The following is a 19,994-nucleotide window of genomic DNA, read 5'->3' as shown; positions in this document are numbered from 1 at the left end:
TATTTATTTATTTATTTGAGAGAGAGCACGTGCGAGTGCGCACGCGTGAGTGGGAGAGGGAGAGAGAATTCCAAGCATGGAGCCCCATGCAGGCCTTGATCTCATGACTGAGATCAAGACCTGAGCCAAAATCAAGAATCGTACACTCAGTCAACTGCACCACCCAGCCGCCCCCGCATACTCTTGTCTTCCGATGAACAGGAAGTGTAGTCTGATTGGCAGACAAACCCTTTTAAAACTGGAGGTCCGTGAGGTAGGGGGGAGATGAAAAATAAGAAAAACTGTAAAAAGTATGGAACTTCTGTTCTAGCCCAAACAAAAGGTCTAGACCAGACTCTCTCACAAACAGTCTACTGGAATCTGGAATTCCATGGAAGGGCCTGACCCAGTTCTGAGGCCCCTTTCCCCCTAGCTGGGGACGGCCTCCCAACACAACTGCTTATCAGTGTTCCGGGGCTGTGTGGAGAGGCCGGCGGGTGACAGGGAGAGAGCACTTTCTGGGGGAGGGTGAACATGGCACCTGTAATGAGAATGGTTTTCCCAGGAATTTCAAACAGGCTCATTTACCTGACCCTCCCACAGCCCCTGGAGGGCTGTGACCTACTTTCAGAGCTCTAGAGATGGCCGCTGCGGCACTGCGCTAATGAAGTCATTACCCGTAGTAGCACAGGGGTCTCGTCACTCATCTGGCTCAACCTGTCATACACACCACTGCCAACAGATTTCCTCTGAGCTGTGATTCTTGCAGGTGAGGAAAAGCAGGAGGGGGCAAGGGAGGAGTCAGGAGCCATGCGCAGCACAAGGCCAGGGAGGTAAGCCGGGGAAAAGCTGCAGCATCTAGGAGAAGGCAGGAAGTGACCAAGGGCCGTGGCCTGCAGGGCTCCAATAACCATGGTGGCTACTGGAAGGGGACACCAAGGACCAGGGAGAGGCAGCAGATTCACCGTACCCAGCGCTGGCGTAGGAACTGTAGGCTGTGGAGCTCTAAGTTGGGAGAGGCCCAAAGTCACATAGCTAATCTGAGCTGGGGCAGACCCCAGCCCTTCCAGACTGTGAGATTCACGTGTGTAGTCACATGCTATCCTGTAGGGACTTCCGACTGTAGAACGTGAGGAGGACCTGAGAAATGCACTAAAATGTAGGCTCAGCACTAACTCTCTCAGAAGCGCTCCATGACCAAGTCTCTGGGGATAGAGCTCAGCGCCGTGCCACTGCTTATGTATCTACGCTTGGAGTACTCTTCCCCGTGGCTGGCAAACTCCTACTCATCCTTCAAAGGCCCAGCCCTATTATCTTCTACTGAGTCTCAGAAGCCACTGGTCAATACCTCTACTACCCGGTGATGGTTATGTTATTGCTTCTTTTCTTAGACTGAGCCCAGTGAGGGCGGAGGCCGTTCTGGAATCTCTGCATCTACAAGGCCTAGTGCTTTGGGACTAGAAGGCACCCATAGAACATTACTTCTATGACTGTTCATGGTCAGGAGCCAGCTTGAGGAGAAGCAGCCACTGGAAGGGGTCTTATGGCACAGAAAGAACGAGCAGACTTCTAAGGAATTCAATCCAGTTACATAGAGGGCAGCAACACTCACACATGTACTGCCAGAAGTGTTCCCGCACTTGTGAAGGTCACAGAGGGCCAGCCTGACCCTGGGAAACAGCAGTGTCCATGACGGCCCAGCCCCCTAACAGGGCTGTAGGAGAGGGAAGGCAAAGTGAACTTCTGCAGGTGTGGTGACTAAAAGGAGACCTGTGGGATCCTGCAGAACCATGTAATTGGTGAGCTGAGCCTAGTATGATCCATGGAGACCAGTAGGGAAGCTTCCTGAAGGTAGTGACATCCATAGAAGAGGAGAGGGAAAGGAGACAAGTTTTTTCCTGCCAGGGAGAACAGCATGTGCAAACCTGGAGAGCATTCTTCCCTAAGGGGCTGAAAGGAGGTCAGTGTGGCTGGAGAAGAGGGAAGGACAGCTAGTCACAAACACAAGGCTGGACTGTGTGGAGCAGAGTGACCCACTAAGGGTCACTGGACTGTACTCTGAGGAAAACGGAAGAGTCAGTGGCGCATTCTAAGGAAGGGGTGACAATGATGACCTTGTTCCATATTTGAGTATTCCTATCTGCCAGGCCCTATTCAAATGCTTTATGTTCACTATTTCCAGCTCTCCCTCAATGTGGCACCCGTTCAGACACGAGATGCACCCAGGCGACAGCGGCCCAGACTAGGCTAGTGGTACAGGAGATGGAGGCAAGAAGATCTGGAGAGTTTCACCAGGGGCAGAGATTTAGAGAACTGATGGGACCTGGCAAAGGATGTGGGAGGAAAAAACCCAAGTTTTGACTTTGAGCATCCGGGTAAATGGCTGAGGGCCTGGGGTGCTGTGGGTTGTGGCCAACTCCACTTCAGGCAGTTTGAGCTGAGGGTGGTCGCGTGAAGGGACACCGGTAAGAGGTGATGTAGATGTGGATCCCCAAAGAAGGTGTGGCCCAGAGTCCCGGGTCAGGTGACAGCAGTGCGCTAATGGAGCCGACAACAGATAAGGTCACCTGGGGAGATAAGGAGGAGTAGCAGGGAGTCCTGGACACTCATGCTAAAGGGGCTGACAAGGCAGAGCCCACACCTGGCTGCAGAAGACGATGGTAGGAGGCCCAGTGAGACCAAGTGGCTGAGCAATACTGGAGAGGGAAAATGCCCTGCCCTCCTACTTTTGTGCCTAGCATTTTATTAGTGTTCAGTCCCTTGAGATAAGAGGCTAGCAGCCTACTTCTGAATTATCATCATTAAAATTGATCTGGCATTTCAGTTAAGAGGCCACTTTCATACCATGATCATACTTGAACCTCGCCACAACTCTGAAATAGGTGTTGTCAACTCCACTTTTAGAGGAAAGTGAGGCCACTTGCTCAAAACCACAAAGCCTTTAGAGAAGGGCCGAGCAAGCTGGGGCCTAGATCCAGGGCCTTGATCTACTAGGCAGAACTCCTCGTCATATGCACAGGACTCCTTCCTAAAGAGTCATCCATCCTAGGCAGCATCAACACATTAAACCCCTATTTGCACCTTATTGGTTAAGCAGTTCGTCACACCCAGTTTGTGCACAAGAAGAAAGAATGGTGCCAGAGGGGCGCCTGGGTAGCTCGGTCGGGTTGAGCCTCCAACTCTTGGTTTCAGCTCAGGTCATGATCTCCGGGTCATGAGATCGAGCCCTGTGTCATGCTCCATGCTCAGTGGGGAGTCTGCTTGAGAGTCTCTCTCCTCTCCCTCTTCCTCCGCCCCTCTGTCCCCCACGCACACGTGCATATGCTTGCACACTTCCTACAATAAATAAATAAATCTTAAAAAAAAATAGAATGGTGCCAGAAAGAGGAATAAGGGTGGCTGGGAGTAGGGCCCACGTGACAACTCTGCATACAACAAATTAAGAAGGAAACCTGCAAGTTCCTTTGGCCACTCAATCTGTCTAGGTATTATGTAAGACTTGAGACCAGGGGATCGGATTCCCCCAACCCATTTCTTCTCCATGCTTCTGGGGCACAACAAAAAACTGGCCTGTTCTTCTTCCTTAAGTTCCCTCATGTGGAAACACCTGCATAGAGAACACCTGATGCCACTCTCATTCGAAGAGTTATGCAGTATCGACTTTGTAGTGGGGGCTGGGTGTAAAAGATGAGCACAGCTTCTGCCTTTACAGACCACTTACAGCCCAGGATACAAAGCCCAAGTGATAAGGGAGCACACAGCTGCCCACCTGGCCTCTCTGCCAGAGGGAGAACTCAAGGCTGGATGGGAATTGTCCAGACCCAGGGGCAAAAAAGGGGAGGGAAACAGGAAGTTTCCTAGGTATGCATTGGCTTGGCCTCTCCGGTTCTAGGCTCCATGCCAGTTTCTGTGCTGGGCATGCACAAGCTGTGGTTCCCCATCCTCCTGAAGCTCACTCAACCAGAGATGGAGAAGCAGATCTCTACATCAGTGACTGCAGCTCAGTGGAAAATTCCATGACAGATACGCCCAGGGTCAATGGGAATGCAGATACAGGCATCCAACCCTCTGAGGGGAGGGGAGAGAAGGTAGGTCGGGGAAGTCTTCCTGGAGAAGACACTGGAGCTGAATCCTAAAGGCAGTGTGGCAGCCAGACAAGATGAGGTGAGACGTGGCAGCCAGGCAGAAGGAACAGACATGGGGAAGGCAGTGGGGAGACCAAGGTTCTTTGTCCTGGCTGAAGTACGTGGAAAGGAAACTGCTGATGGCCTTTAGGTTTCTACAGTGGGCTAAACATGGTAGAGAGAGGGATCCATCCAGTTAAGACTGGGGCCCCTTCCATGGGGAGAGGGGAGAGGAGCACAATGGAAACAATTTTAAAGTTTCTATAATCAAACGAGGTCAGACAGCTCTGCACTTCCTCTGGCAGAACACGCATTTAAAAGGAAAAATGAAAAAATGTCACTAAAGCCCAGAGCTGGAAAAGCAGACTCCATGAGGTCCTCTGGAAACAGAACCTGCTGGTGGACGTAAATCTTTGAGTGAGTCATGATCAGAAAGCTTTGATTTTCTGGGCCAAGAGTAAATCAGGGGAGAGCTAAATGGATAAGCAGCTCCTTCTTTCCTAGGCTGTGAGAGGTCAGAGGGCACGAGCCAGACCTTCTGGTATCTGCATGAAGGACTTCTGGGGCAGGCCCCAGGGATCCCCTCCACCCCTCCCTTAGCCTGCCCTGCTTGAGTCAGGCCCCTCACCTGATACTGGCTCCAGTCAATGTTCAGAGAGCAAGTCAGGAAATCGGGGATGCTCAGTGGGGCATCGACGTAGTCCTGGGGGCAGAAAGACACTCGTGAGATGCAGGTGGCCACCAGGAGAGGCCATGGTGACAGGCAGGTCATGACCCTGAAGCTCTGGCTACCCCAGGCAGGCAGGACACCCCTCCACAGTGCTCGCCTTCTCTGGGCCAGATGCCTGTGCTGCCCTAGGAGTGACAGTTTGAAAATCAAAGGGACCAGACACTGCTTGCAAGTGGAGTATTTCAGGGGGCCATTCTAGTGTTTGCTGCTGAGACAGACATGATGAATCTGCAGTCAGCATCCAGCAGGCTCCCCTGGCCTGCTCCTGCCAACTGGGAAAGGAACAGAATGCTGGGCCCACTTTTTACGCAGATGGTAGAGCAGAGAGGAAGGATATTTCCTATCTCGCCCCTGGAAAAAACCTTTGAAGAAAGGTATAAATTAAAGAGGGACAGGAAAGCATATATGAGAATTTCAACATGTACATACAAAGAGAAGAGGGAAGGAAAATAATGATCCTCATCCATGGAAGAGAAGAGAAAAGAAAAGGTAGTTGTTTTCCCCAAAAAGATCGCAAGCTGTTCTCCATGCTCTCCCTTTGCAAAGAAATGTTAAGACCCACGCTGATGAATGTTACTGCTCATACCTGCTTCCAGTTAAAAATGAGCCCTTCAGCCATGTAATCCCGATCCTTATATTCCTTGAAAAATTCACAGCCTGGAAAAGAAGGGCAGAGTTAAGACATCACCCTTGCTCGCCCAGTTTCCTGAGATGCCCCTCCGTGCCAAAGGATCAAGATGGCCACCAGCTCGCATGCTTCTCCACACTGGCGGGCTGTGGATGAGACCACAGCTGACACGGGTGGGGACTAGCAAGGGCAGGCAAGAGCTGCTGCTCCTTTGGTTTCTAGTTACAAGGCTTCCTGATGAGGTACTGCCTGCCTGCACACCTCTTTGTATCTTCCTCCATTTGGGCTCAGTGGTTACTGGTCATTTGTCCCTGATTTCAGGTCCTCTGTCCTATGTGTCTCTGAAGTGCCAACAGCCAGCAAAGTGTGGTTTACCATCTGAGTGCCGGCGGCACTTTTCTCAGCCACTTACCTAGTTACCAAGGATCAGTCTCCCTCCTGTCTAACACCAACCTCACAGGCCTGCAGGGATACAGTGGGAAACACCACAGACAGTGCCTGAAACGTGCCAGTGCTCAAGAGACATGTGCATCTCCAACAAACCTGGCTGAGAGGTACTTTTCTGTCTCATTCTCTAGAAAAACTATAAGAAACTCTGCCAGAGTAGGCCCTCAGGAATACAGAGAGGAACGGTGGAGAAAAAGGGCTTCAGCAACATTCTCAGCTTCAAATCTCAGCCTTTCACTTAGCTCTGTGACTGCAAACAGGTGCTTTAACTTCTCTAAGCCTTGACTTTCTCATTTATAAAATGGTAAAGATGAAACAATACATATGAACACCTAGCAAGCACTGGTACAGACGGCTTTCGAATGATAGCCATTAGTATTATAGATGACAACAGTGTTTAGGAGACCGTGCTGCTGCTGCAGGAAGGGCCCACGGGGCCAGCCCTGCAGCTTACAGTCAACCGCCTGGCTCACAGAGAATGAGGCTTGCTCATCTGTCACAGCAGTGAGCATTCTGGGGCTGCTGTGGCTTCAAGAGGGGGAGAAGGCACTGCGACATAGCTTGCTGAAGTTTTTCTCACTTCCTCAATCAGAACCAATACAAACTTTGGAGGGCACAAGCCTTTGGCCATAGGTCCAAGTCTGGTGAGGTCCCCACCCAATGGCAATAAAACGGATGTCCAAATTCTGTGGAGGTGGCCACAGGCCAAAAAAATTCACATGGAACTTCCCCAGCTACTCTTGGGCCAAGTTCCTGTGTAAGGCCACCCCAGGGAAGATAGGAAAGCTTCCTTTGGAGAGGAAGGTCTGGAGACGCAGGCCGTGTCCTATATCCTGGGCTTCCATCCCACACACATCTGCACTCTAATCTCGCAGGCCTCACTGCTGATTGGGAAGTCAGGACACCATCCTCAGCTCTAACACTCCAGTCTATTCTAAGGTGCCTCACTGGCAGAAAGAAGAAATATAAATATCAGACAGAGGCCCTAGGCTTATGAGCCCAGGTTTAGAAAAGCCACCAATTATTTCTCAGAGCATCCTCAAAGGACTGGTTTCCCAAACTTGACCTGCTCAAATCAACACTGCAGGCTCTTGGCTGAGCTCCGGCCAGCCTGTGATACAGAGGCAATTTCTTGGGAGAAATGGACAGTATTAAAATAGATTCAGTACCCAGGGCAATGCCTGACATTCATTACCTGAACAGGCTCCTGAAACCACTGAGAGACAAGAGGGATGGGACCAAAAGTGGGGGTGAGAACAGCCACTTGCTCAAGGAGAAAACCAATCAGATTTGTACAGCTGAGTCTTCAGCTGTTTTGGTGTGCTGAAGGAAGTGCTCCCAGAACACTTCTCCCGGTCAAGGGCCAGTCCAAGTCCATTTGCCAGAGCTAGAACTGAGAGAATCAAGAGTTCCCATCTGGCCTCACAGTCATCAGAGGACTCAGCTGAGATGCCATGAACAGCTACAAAGCGCGGTTCATGACTGGGGTTTCAGTAACGGGAATTGTTTCTTTTCCTTGGGAAGAAGTAATCCAGGCTTGTAAAGAAATCCAAGAACATAAGCATAGCAGGTAAAAAGTGCTTCTCCCGTCCCCTTACCTGGATGTGTGATGGCATCTCCCCCACCTCTGGCTTTTTGATTTCTATTGATTTGGATTCTATTGATTGCCCTCCCACCAACACACACACAACCGTCAGATGTAGACACAGATGCCTTGGGAAGAACAGGGAAAAACATTCACAGGTTGTAGGTCTTACCATTTTGGCTATTTCCTCCTCCCCCTTTTGTGAAAGCATTTCCCCCTTATATTGCTGACACTGTGCTAACAATTCTGTGTCCGCTTATTAGCATCTTAAGCATCTTTCTGTACCAAAAAGTCTGAGCGTTTTCTATGACTAATCATCACTAATGAAAACGCTTCTCATGTTCTGCTAGTATAAACACGCACCATGACGGACATCCGCAGCCCCCCCTTAGCTGCGTGATGGCCTGCTGCGTAACAGGGTCAAAGGGCGGGAAGATGCTGGGAGGCTTGTAGCAAGTTGTCACCCTTGAAGTTTGCAAACTTCAAGCAAAGCTATTGTTTCTAAACCAAGTTCTACTTAAAACCCAAATACAAACAAAGAAAGCAATGCGTGGTCCCTCACACAGCACAGACTTTTCTGTTCAGCAGAGTGCTTCGGTCTGTGGACCCCCAAAACACCTGGGAGCTGGGAGCAGGGTCTGAAAATCAGCTTTAGAGCTACCTAACTGCTCCAGCACAGACAGTCTGGGTAGGACACTTGTGTCACAATGTGGCTCTGAGACGGTCAAGCCCACGGCATCATCATCATCACGGTTTACGTCTGCCCCCAGCAGCTTTCAGGGAAGAGGAACTTCCCTGAGCCTTTCCTCCCTGTGTACCCATCATTTAGCCTGCTGTTTATTGAGCGCCTGTTAGGGATAGAGCTGGCACTTTACCTTGAAATAAGCACCATTATCTTCATCTTATGGAGGATGAAGACAGTGTGAGATGGGGTTGAGGTGCTTGTTCAAAGACACACAGAACTATCAGGCTGGGACTCACGCCCTACTCTACATGGCACTAACCGCTAAGCTGGCAGAGAAGAGTGGAGAGACTCCAGGGGAGGCCGCTACGGTAAGAGTGCCAGGCTCTCAAGGGTCGTGGTTTGAATACCACCAGCTCACACTGGGGAGGATACCCTCTCCTGCCAGGCACTAGATAAACTTGTAGTTCTGATGAGAAGACCTGGCTGTACAGCAAGCTGCTGTCACTGGCCTGCTCTTGCTATTGCCTACGTGGCTCCAATACGAGGAGACAAGGTCCAGCACGGGACCGAAGGCGGATGCTGATGCTGAAAAACCGAAGAGAGGTTTCGAGGAGAAAGAGGACACTTCCTGCTGTCTGTTGACAAAGCCTTGTGCCGACATGAGGGCTCTTTGGCCTCCCTTGCTGAACAAGCAGGTGCTGTCAGAAAGCTTCAATGTTACCAACTGGACTACTACAGCTTTATTATCCAGTACATTCGATACTGCCCTGGCCATTAGGTCTCATACATATCTGGGCACTAGAGACAAATGCAGCTAGCTCTGTGTATACCGAAGTGCTTTACAACATGGTGAGGCCACCAACGGTATGCAACTACAGACACAGCAATTATGTTCTTCATCACCAGGAGGGCCTCGCCTAGAGCAATCTCCATAAATAATTTGATCACCCAAGACAGAGTCAAAGGTTCACATCCACAAGGGCCAGCGCAGCACAATTAGCTGCTGACACGGAGTAGCAGCAATGGTATTTTATGCTGAAATAGTATTTCACCTGCACAGAGCACTTTCACAAACATGATCTCATCTCAGCTTCACAACAAAACCTTGAGTTAAGCCTTTCCCAGTTCCAAACGACCCCTGAGAAAAGCTGAGCTTGGAGAGGTAAAGTAACTCGCTCAGGGTTGCAGCAGTACCTGAGCCAGGAGTCAATCCCTGGACCCCAAATGGAAAGTGCCTCCCAGGACAGTGTCCTGCCCTAAGCGTGAGAGCTTAAGACTGAGAGCCACGGTGTCCTATGCTGATCCACATAACATTCTCCGGGGGTGAGGGAGGGGGTGGCTTCGGTGGCTCAGTCCGTTAAGCGTCTGACTCCTGGCTTCAGCTCGGGTCAGGATCTCAGGGTCATGAGATTGAGCCCCGTGTTCGGCTCAGTGCTCAGCATGGAGTCTGCTTAGTTTTCGTCTCTCCCTCTCTCTCTACCCCTCCTCTCTCTCTCTCAAATAAAGAAATAAATCTTTAAACCAAGACAACACAAAACATAAGATCCTCCGGGAAAGCTCTAGGGCACCTATGTACCTAAGTACAGAAGCCTGCAGATGGCCTCTGAGAGCCCCCAGTCCTAGGAAATCTGTCACCTGACTAGAGCCTGGAAAGAGCTCCCTACCTGGATACGGGATGGAGAGGAGAGTGAAGTCGGCATAGCGCTGGGCTTTGTCCACCTTCTCGGAGGAGGTTACACTACAAGACAGGACACAATGTGTTATGGCATCACAACACGTACACACCATTCCCCAATGAGTATTACAACAACGCAAAATGAACCTCTCACTAAAGAAACTACTCTTCAGAATTAGGAATGATTCCCTTCAGCAGGGCTGACTTTGAACAATTAAGAAATGTACCTTCTCTGCCCCCTACTCTAACTTATCCGGTGAGAGGTTACTCTCCAATTCTGCAGCGCCCACAAGCGTGACAAACTTCCCACGGAGTCCCACAAACGAGGCAGCACAACCACCCGACCCAGACGGTGGAATGAGACGAGAGCAAGTCACTGAAACACCATCCAGAGAGGGCTTCTGGGGGACTCTAGCCTCTACTGCCTTCTCCAGTATTCACTGAGGACACTCCTAAACACGGTGGACAAATGGCATCTCAAAGGGAAAGACTTAGGACATTCTGAAAGATGAAGGGAAGAAGGGAGAAAGGAATATTCAGGTATCTAGACATAGCTGAGCTGTAAGGCCTCAGGATACCTTATTTTCTAAGACAACCTCAGCATAGGTAAAAGTCAGTATTATGAAAAAAAATTTTTTTAGGGGGAGTAACTTCTATAATCTCATCACCTCAACCCCGCTTCCATTATTTTCAAATTTTGCCTTATCAAATATCAAGATTTGGTCCACGTGTGAAGTAAAAATTGGGTATATACACTGATTTTTTGTTGTTGTTCCATTTAGAAAGAGACTCTAATCTACCAGAGATGGTGCAGAACTTGGAGCCATGGGACAAACCTTCAAGAACATCTAAGAGAAGGAGGCAGCAGAGCACAGGTTAGAGACTCATGGCCCCTGAGTTACTATTTGCACGACCTTGAGCAAGTTACTTCACCTCTCTGTGCTTTAGTTTCTCACTTGCAAGAGGGGCATAGTAGAATCTGCCTTTGCAAGAATGTTTGAAGATACAGCCAGAAGATGTACAGAAAGCCCTCAGCACGAGGCCTGGCATGTGGTGAGCCCTCGGTAACTGCTACAGACCGTCACCAACCTGAAAAGCGGTGAACATACCACCTCTGCCTATTTCGCAGCAGGTGGTCTGTACTTACTTCATGCCAAACTTCACCTTCTTGTTCTCTACCATCAGGTCACAGATGTATTTGACCGACAGGTACCGAAGCAGCTTGATGTCATAGCCTCTGACCTTATCAAAAAGATGTGTGTCGGAACTTCTGAAACAAAGAGCCGGAGGGAGAAGTTGTACTGCACATTCATTCAGAGAAGTCTGCGGGGTAGGGAGCGCGTTCAAGGAAGTATAGATGTCACTGGCAAGAACTTCTGTTTGCCTTCTCCGCAAGACGGAAGAGGGCTGAGACAGAACAACTGGCTTCAGGGAAGGTGACTTTCTAGATTACCCTGCTCTCTGGGACATATTTCAAAGGGAGCAATTTGCAGCCAGGAACTGGGAAAGGGCATTTTGGCACTGCTTGACATTAAGCCAGAAGACTCAAGATAATCTCTGAGTTCTAAAAAGCAGCAAACTGGTGACTGATAGAGTCTTTGAGCTTCCATTAGAGTTTATCTCCCTTCACCCCCCCTTCTTCCCCATTTATGACCATTGTTAGCCATATGATTTGCTCATAATGTAAAGAGTGAAATGCTTGTTGGGAGATGGGCTTTTTAGAGCTGTTGTTATCAACTGATTGTGAAATACTAGCAAGTGAATTCCCTCTACTTAGCAGGTCTAAGAAGCAAGGAGATAAAATTTTTCCTAATCCCCCAGGCTGTCTTTTGATCAGTCATACAGATAAAGGCAAAAGTAGAATGAGTACATAGTTACCATTAATTTTTTTTTAATGATTTTTTATTATATTATGTTAGTCACCATACAGTACATCCCCGGTTACCATTAATTTTTTAATGCCCACTGCTTTGCTGTCCACAGCAGCCTCCTCGCCAAGAACAGTGTATGCTATGGAAGACGGCCTGGCTGAGGCAGAGGTCGTCTGATCTCAAGGGAAGAGCCAAACATTCTTGACCACAAGCCAGGGTGGCTGCTCTTGGAACTAACAGGCAGAACTGGGCATAGTGAGATGCCTTTTCATGCACCAAACCGTGACTTTGGGCAACTGATCTTACTAGGGTACTTGTGTGCATTCCAGAGATGCCTGACACTAAAGACTTTCCATGGGTACAGACCATGCAAAAGAGCTTTTCCAAAATAACCTACGGTGTCATTTTCTAAAAACATTTGGAAAGGAGGTAGAAGAGTGTGAACCAGCCCATTTCCCCCCTTTAAGGGGACCTAAAATACTTTGTATCAAGCTCTATTGACAACATGATGAACCGTGTAATGTCTAGTCTCTAGGTCTCCCACATGAGGACTGTAGCCCTTGCCCTGGGCCTTGGTACCAGGTATGCTGTGTGACACCTGGCAGGCTGGCTGTCAGCACCCTGGTCACACCCTGGAAACCATGGGGCTTGAACACACACACACAGATGTCTGAGCCCTGTCTCAGACCTGAGGACCCTGGGGCTGAGATATTGCCTAGGAGGGAGACAGACTGCTCAGACAGCTGATAAAATCAGCTCTGGTCAGAAGCTATGGGATGGACCTCAACAACCCTATTTCAGGGGCTTGGACTTAGCAGTGGAAGGAAAGGAGCCAAAGCACTCACCTGGACCAGTGATGAACATACACCATCGGTCTGAAAATGCCCACCACTGGTCAGATACCCATCCCCAATACAAGCCCAGATCCGTAACAATCTGGCACTGACCGAAGAGCGCAGTCCTCCTCGGTGATGTCCTCTGAATCTGCCCAGGCATCATCTGCACCCCCTGCCAGAGAAACCTGTCAGCACCAAGGCTGTTGCGCAGGGCTCCACCCAGGGGCTTCCTGACCAGGCTCCTCCCACCCCATTCTGACACCACCCCCAAGGACAGCCCTCAGATGTCCCCTACGCCTGGCAGTCTTCTTTATCCCAGCATCTCGTTGAGTAATGAAGGGAAGGCCCCTGGTCTCCCCCCAGATCGCTCCTACTCTCTACCTATGCCACTGTGGTGTGGGTGGCTATTCTCCACATCTGGGCTCTTGTTCTTAGAGGAGGTAGCTCGATACTTACCTGAGAAAATATAGTTGTAGCCAGTGCGTCCATACAGCTCCCCCCATCCAGCCAGGGTAGCCGACCTGCAAATGTGCTGGGAGAAAAACAGCATTTTCAGATGCTTTTCTGGGGGTTTTTTGTTCTTGTTTTTTCCCAGCTTTATTGGGATATAATTGACATACAATATTGTATAAGTTTAAGGTTTACAACATGCTGATTTGATACACTTACAGACTGTAAAACCACCATCGCATAAGCTAACAGCTCTATCATGTCACACAATTACCGTTTCTTTTATGTGGTGACAACATTTAGGATCATCTCTTTGCAACTTTCAAGCATATAATACAATATTAATAACTATAATCACTCTGCTGTACATTAGAGCCTCAGGTTTGTACCCTCTGGCCAACGGTCAAGTTGGTTTTCTCAAGTGTGCACAGTTGAAGGAACACCTAAGACTCTGCAGATTCTTCCAGGCCCAGCTTCTGGGTCCAGGAACGCTCCCCCAAGTTTTCCCAGCATCCAGGCCACAGCAGTCACTCTGAAGTGTGCCTAGAATTTTTAATCTACATCCTGTCAAGGGAGCATCTCTCCCAAACAAGAGGCGCCAGAGTGCTACTAAGAGTGACGGACAGATTTACGGGCTGACACACGCGTATGTGTGTAGGATTCGATGTTACTGTCCACGTACATGTGCTGGGTGTGGCACAGTGAGCCCATGAGGTAGATGTGGCAGGTGGCAGGTGGCATGCATCGTTGCTGCTTCACAGAAGGCGCAGGAAGGTGAAGTGATGTGTAAGGCCAGACCGGGAGGTGTAAGCTGGGGTTTCGTGTAGACCCACCTACCTCCAAAGCCTGTGTGCTTATCATCATCTGGAACTGTTTAGCACAGGGGTGAGCAACCTCTGAAGCTGGTGGGTCAATTAAGGGAGAAACGTTTGGGTTTTTGTTGTTGAAATTACATCTCTCTCCTCTTGATCAAGGAAATGTAGTAGCTGTAACTGCTTTTTTTTTTTTTATTCTTTTCCTCATTACTTAAAGATCACCTTGAAAGCTAGAATCCTAGAAACAAGGCAACTGGACTGAACTTCAAAATCTAATTTTAAGGCTGTATCTTTTATTAAACTGTGATGAGATCCAGTAGGGTTGGGGGCATGGGAGGAGATAGGTGGTAATGAGTAAGCCAACTGATCCAGAGTTTAACTAAAGGATAGAGGTGGCAGTGAGGTGGCTGGGAGTTTATATTAGAGAGAAGGGCAGCTACATGACAGAGAGGGGTGAAGTTCATTTCTGAATGGGTCATACAGACTGACAATGTAAAGCAGGTCCCTGAAAGACTGCAAAATACTGCCTGAGGGCTTCTTTTTCTTCTCTACCTGTTAGATAATGGGAGAGACAAGGTTTTGTAGCTACAGGAAAGGGGTGTGGGTGGGCATCACCAGCTCACCTTCCAGCTCTCTTGAGGTAGTGACAGCCTGGGGGTGGGGGCAGGTAATAGAAAAGCAACCTAGATACAACCGAAGGCAGGGTGTGGTGTTTTTTCAGGGCTGGGGACAAGAAGAGATTCATGGGAAGGCTGTCCCGGCAGTTTGTGATGAAGGACATGGGCTGGGATTCCTGCTGGCCTGAGCACGATGCACCCTGGTGGGGGCTGCTTAATTTTTTTCTGGGTCCAAAAGCATTTTGAAAATCTAATGAAAATGATCAACTATCTCCAGAAAAAAACATATACACCACAGTTAACTTATATTTTAGAGGTTCCTGGACTCTCCCAAGTTCTACCATGGACCCACCTCTAGCCGCTGCTAAGAGCTGCTCTAAGGTGGGAGCAGGGAAGTGGAAAACTGTAGCAGGAAGTGTCAATCCCCAGGGTTAGTACCAGAGAAACTCTCATTTTAAGTGGGGAGGTCTGATTCCTGACAGCAAGACCATAGGGGGCATTCGGCTTGTTTTGAGGTCCCCCATCCCAGAAATAAATAGTCAATTTTACTGGGCCCAGATAAGGGGTCTGTGGGTCTTAGACGACTTCTGTGTATTTATCAATTTTCTTCTCCAGGTTCTTTCAGCCTGTTTCTGTAGCCTCATGAGCAGCTTTTTCTTCGAGTAAATGGATCTCGGCCTTCTCCTTCCTCTTGTCCTCAAGGGTGGCTGCTACCGTCCCGTACTTCCAGCCAACCTCATGAGCCAGGAACCCCAGGTAAGCGTGTAAGCTTCACGCACAATCTTGAGAACAGCAAGAACTACCACCTGCTTTTTCTTGTCATAGGGTGGCAGGATCCCTTGAGGCGGTCCAGGGCAGCCTGGCCCTGCTGGGTCTTGAGGGGGCAGCAGGCCTCGCACCGTCTGCCAAAAGATGCGTCTGGGCACTCAGAAGTGGTAGGGGCCACAGGATGGCTTGCTGTGCATCCATTTGCAGAAAAAGGCCAGCTACTTCAACTTGTTTCTGTAGAAATTTCCAGAAATGTTGATGCCCTCACAGCACATGACTTCAAGCGGAGCTGCACCCAGTTGACCATGATGGATGCCCGGCAGCCCAGGAGACAGCCTCTGCCATTGAGCACCAGGACTGCCCTCCATCATCTTCAGCAGCCGCCTGGGAAAGCTTGTTTGAGTTCGACTGGAGTGTGTTATCGTGCCCACCCTTCCCCATCACCTAAGTTGCTAACACCAAATGTCACCCTTCTTTGCATTTTTTGGTTGTTGTTGTTGTTATCTTTTCAGAGCAGAGACATACACTGTCTTTGGCTCTTGAGTTTTGAAATTGTTTCTTGAACTCTCTCCTAGGTTCAGATACCTCCTGTCCCAGTTCTCTCATATCCCTTAGATCCGTCCTTGCCTCTTTGGATAAGTCAGGCAGCGAGACGTGGGCCCAGAGGGCTCATCAGAGTGAAAAGAGCGGGCAAGTTGGCTAACTCCCCACGCGAGGCACTAACCTCCTCTGAAGGAAGGTCCTCAGGGGGTACCTGGTGCAGGCTGTACTGTACAGCAGACTCTGTCTCCCGACCCCTGCTCCTCAGCCTCATAACCCCACCACTTAGCACCTTAGCACCATAAACTCCATCACTTCCGCACTCTAGGCTTAGCTTCTGACTGAAGAAGCAGGATGCGCTGTGGATGCTATTTACCTCATTGTAAGCAGCCTCTAATTCTGCATGAGGACTAGCGCTCTGCAGGATTTGCTTATCTGGTAACCACCTTTGACACACAGATGAAGTGGCAGACCATTACTCCCCATCTCTTAAGGGAGCAAACAAAGAGAAAGATGACTTGTCCCAATTGTAATTGTCTAAAAGTCGGATACAAGTGTTGGGGGAGAAAAATGGCAAGGAGAACATCTTACCCTTACATGCTTTAACTGAGGTTTTTTTGGTTTTTTTTTAAAGATTTTATTTATTCATTTGACAGAGAGAGACAGCCAGTGAGAGAGAGACAAGCAGGGGGAGTGGGAGAGGAAGAAGCAGGCTCCCAGCGGAGGAGCCTGATGTGGGGCTCGATCCCAGAACGCTGGGATCACGCCCTGAGCCGAAGGCAGACGCTTAATGACTGAGCCACCCAGGCGCCCCTGAACTGAGTTTTTAAAAAAAATTTTGATATTTTATTTAACTCAATGATATCCCGAATATTATGCCAACATATACTCACTTTAAAAATCATTAATATTTTACATTTTCTGTACTAAATCTTTAAAATTCGATCTGTATTTTATACTTTCAGCACATCTCAACTAGAATCCTTTCCTTTTAGTTTTTAGGTTTTTTTTTACTAATTAGAAAAAAATTTTTTTTAATTAAGTAATATCTATGCCCAACCTGGGGCTCGAACTCATGACCCTGAAGTCAAGAATCGCATGGTGTACTGACTGAGCCATCCAGGTGCCTCTTTACTTTTAGCATTTAAAGGGAAAAGTAGTCCTGACCCCAAATACAGTTGTATTTAACAAAAAAATTCCACGTTGTTTCGGCTATAAATTAACTGCAATAACATCAAACATTTAGTTCCTCAGTTGCACTAGCCACACTGCCCTGAGTTTTGAAGGAAGCACTTCCTAACACACCTGCCTTCCCCAACCTAGCAGAGGTACTGCCTCTGAAGTATTGGTAATAAACACCGCCGTCACTGCACTAGTTACCAAGTGCCCGCTGGTGCCACACAGCTGAGGATGAGATCCCCATTTCACAACACATGTTCTCCTACCTCTCCTAATCTCCCTCTCTGTTGCCTGTTCACTTGTCTGCCACTCACTGAGCTCCACGAGGACAAGGACCACCTTATTCATCTCTGTCCCCCCAGACACTAGTACAGGGCCCCTACTGCTTTATCCAAAAGCAGGAGCTGAGCTTCCACTTCTAAGCCGAGTGGATACTTTGCTAGGTACTGGGAGAACAACAGTCAGACAAGGCCCCTGTCTCAAAGGGACTACGGCAGAGAGGAAATGACAGACATTCAAAGACACAATTAGAATGAAGCACATGTAGGGAGGTAAAAAGTGAGTGAACACCGACTGTGTCAGGGGAAGCCAAAGGGTATGAAATGGTATCATGCTGCCTGGACAAGACGTGTAAAAGGAGAAGAAAGCAGGTTAATGGCAAAGCCCTCATCAACATTTACCAATGTGAAGGACTCCTCAGAATAATCCTTCTAACTCACTGGTCTTCCTCTGACATCAGGTGGCTTCGGGCTCTTTTGTCACAGGCCTGCCTAGTCTGTAAGTGCAAACAATCTGCCATTTAGCAACCCTACTTATTCAGCTGTTCAGTGAGGCACTTCTCAAACACGTTCAGGAAAGTTTCTTACTTAGGATGTACAGTCAAAGGAGTGAGACACAGCAGACCTGACAAAGCTACACAGGTCTCTCTGCTACAAGACATCTCAGAGCCTTTGTTACATCAACGTACACTTACCAATGGACTTTATGAACGTGGAGCCTGGTGATCAGGCCAACTCAGGTACGCAGAATTTCTCATTCACGGACAGGGAATGCTTTTCACAAGCATATCCTTAAACTACTGTTCTATGGAACACACTTCGGCAAACACTGGTTTGAGTATTACCTATGGAATTTCTAGTGACAAGCACTATGCTCCATAGAGCAGTGGTCTTTAAACTGGAGTTCCAGTAACTTGCAGGACCACAACAACTTCCCAGAGGGGGAGGGGGAACAAAAAGCTATAAGATCATCAACCTCGGGAACTTCCATACAAGCTTTTCCCTAAAATCAACCTCTCCAAGGAAGCCTTCATTCAAGTCCCCTTTCTTAACTCCCCTTTCACATCTGCCCTTCTCCCATTTTATGAAAAGAAAGGTACAAAGGGGCCCAAACAGGCCTCACATGCCTCCTCCTCTCCTCACTGCCCCGGCGGGCGCTGGACCACCCACACTGGGTAACCGCAACTGGGCTCTGCAAGCCACTGGGACTGCAGCGCACGTGCTCCTGTATCTGCCAGCTGAAGAGAGAGACTGCATCTGTTCCCCTCCCCCCCTCCAGGCTCCTCCCAGACTAATCCTCCTGAAAAAATTACTTTCCTCCTGTGTTTCCCTGCTCGAAAATCACACTGCTCTCCTGGCAAATGCAAGCACCTTGGTCAGCATTCGGCCTCCTGCAATCAATCCCTTCCATCCTCTGGCCTGGCATGCACCTTCTGCTCCAGTCAGGGAGAGGTCCTGGCCCCTCCAGTTCCTGTCTCCATGCCTTTTCCCATGTTGCACCACCTGCTAGGAACACCCTCCCACCTGTCTGCCAGCTAGCATTCTGTTCTCCCTCCAGTGCTCTCAAGCCACGGCCTGCTCACTTAATTAGGCCACTGGTGAGTCACTCCACACTGCTGTCTGAGCTCCTCTTACACCACACCAGAGGACCCTAAATTTCAGTGTGGTAGCCTGAGGGAACTCCAGGTTCAGTTCAAATCCCAGCTCTTTTGGTAAACTTGGCAAAGTTACTTGATCACTTTGTTTCATCTGCAAAATGGGAACACCAATTACATCAAAGGATTATAAAAAGATAGGTAAATGAGACCACACTGGGGAGCCAAGTTAGTGAACGTCACTAAAGTATAAGCTCCATGAGGGTAAGGATTTTTGTCTACACACTGATATCTTAAGGCCTGAAACATAATACACATTCAGTAAACACTTAGTAAATTATAGGACTGAAAGAATGAACAAACAACAACGTATTAACTTACTTGATCTAATCTAGTCCATAAACCTTTGATGTGTGCATGATTATTATTCCCATTTTATAGAGGAGGACACCGAGGCCTTGTATAGGCAGGAAGTCACAGGGCCAAGATCTGAACCTAAGCAGTCTGGCTCCAGAACACAAGGTGGGGTGGGATGCCTGTCTGGCACAGTCGGTTAAGCAGCCGCCTTCCTCTCAGGCCATGATCCCAGGGAGCCTGCCTCTCCCTCTGCCTGCTGCTCCCCTTGCTTGTGCTCACTCACTCTTAAATAATCTTTTTTTTTTTTTTTAAGATTTTATTTATTTATTTGACAGAGATAGAGACAGCCAGCGAGAGAGGGAACACAAGTAGGGGGAGTGGGAGAGGAAGAAGCAGGCTCATAGCGGAGGAGCCTGACGTGGGGCTCGATCCCACAACGCCGGGATCACGCCCTGAGCCGAAGGCAGACGCTTAACCGCTGTGCCACTCAGGCGCCCCACTCTTAAATAATCTTTAAAAAGAGAGAGAGAGAGAGAGAGAACACAGGGTAGGATACTCTGGTGTGACTATCCCTTCCTTACATAGACTCCCCTGGAAGGTGGTATAAAAAATTGGTCTGGGCTAACATAATATAATAAAAAAAATTAAAATAAAAAAAATTTTTTTTTTAAAAATTGGTCTGTTTCTCTGGCCTGCTTTGCATAGCACCAGGCACCCAGTTATCACCCAACACTTGGCTGGCAAATGCCAAGAACGAGATGAACATACACTTTGCATTAAGCCAGCTACCTCAGAAGAGGGTCTCAAGGAGTGTGAGGCTATGGTGTATTCTTAC

The 19,994-nt window shown here is 48.7% G+C and overlaps 1 protein-coding gene and 1 pseudogene across 7 annotated transcripts in view; both read right to left on the bottom strand.

Annotated features, from left to right (window-relative positions):
• The window catches only part of MTMR14 (myotubularin related protein 14), a 45,105-nt gene that overhangs the window by 17,568 nt on the left and 7,543 nt on the right, over positions 1-19,994 (bottom strand). For 5 of the 7 annotated variants that reach the window (XM_026501311.4, XM_026501313.4, XM_048226723.2 and 2 more), the window contains 6 exons: positions 13,017-13,092; positions 12,672-12,732; positions 11,001-11,123; positions 9,843-9,916; positions 5,420-5,490; positions 4,732-4,806 (listed from right to left, as the gene is read on the bottom strand). In XM_026501311.4, coding sequence (XP_026357096.1) covers positions 4,732-4,806; positions 5,420-5,490; positions 9,843-9,916; positions 11,001-11,123; positions 12,672-12,732; positions 13,017-13,092 — 480 coding nt within the window. The remainder of the gene's footprint in view (positions 1-4,731; positions 4,807-5,419; positions 5,491-9,842; positions 9,917-11,000; positions 11,124-12,671; positions 12,733-13,016; positions 13,093-19,994) is intronic. The other 2 variants (XM_048226722.2, XM_026501312.4) reach the window with 1 other exon arrangement.
• On the bottom strand, positions 13,099-19,988 carry LOC113257144 (60S ribosomal protein L13a-like; annotated as a pseudogene).

The sequence above is a fragment of the Ursus arctos genome, unplaced genomic scaffold (genome assembly GCF_023065955.2).
Source record: "Ursus arctos isolate Adak ecotype North America unplaced genomic scaffold, UrsArc2.0 scaffold_14, whole genome shotgun sequence".
Classification (NCBI taxonomy): Eukaryota; Metazoa; Chordata; class Mammalia; order Carnivora; family Ursidae; genus Ursus; species Ursus arctos.
Note: the sequence above shows the minus strand (reverse complement) of the source record. Positions and strands in the feature narration are given on the sequence as shown.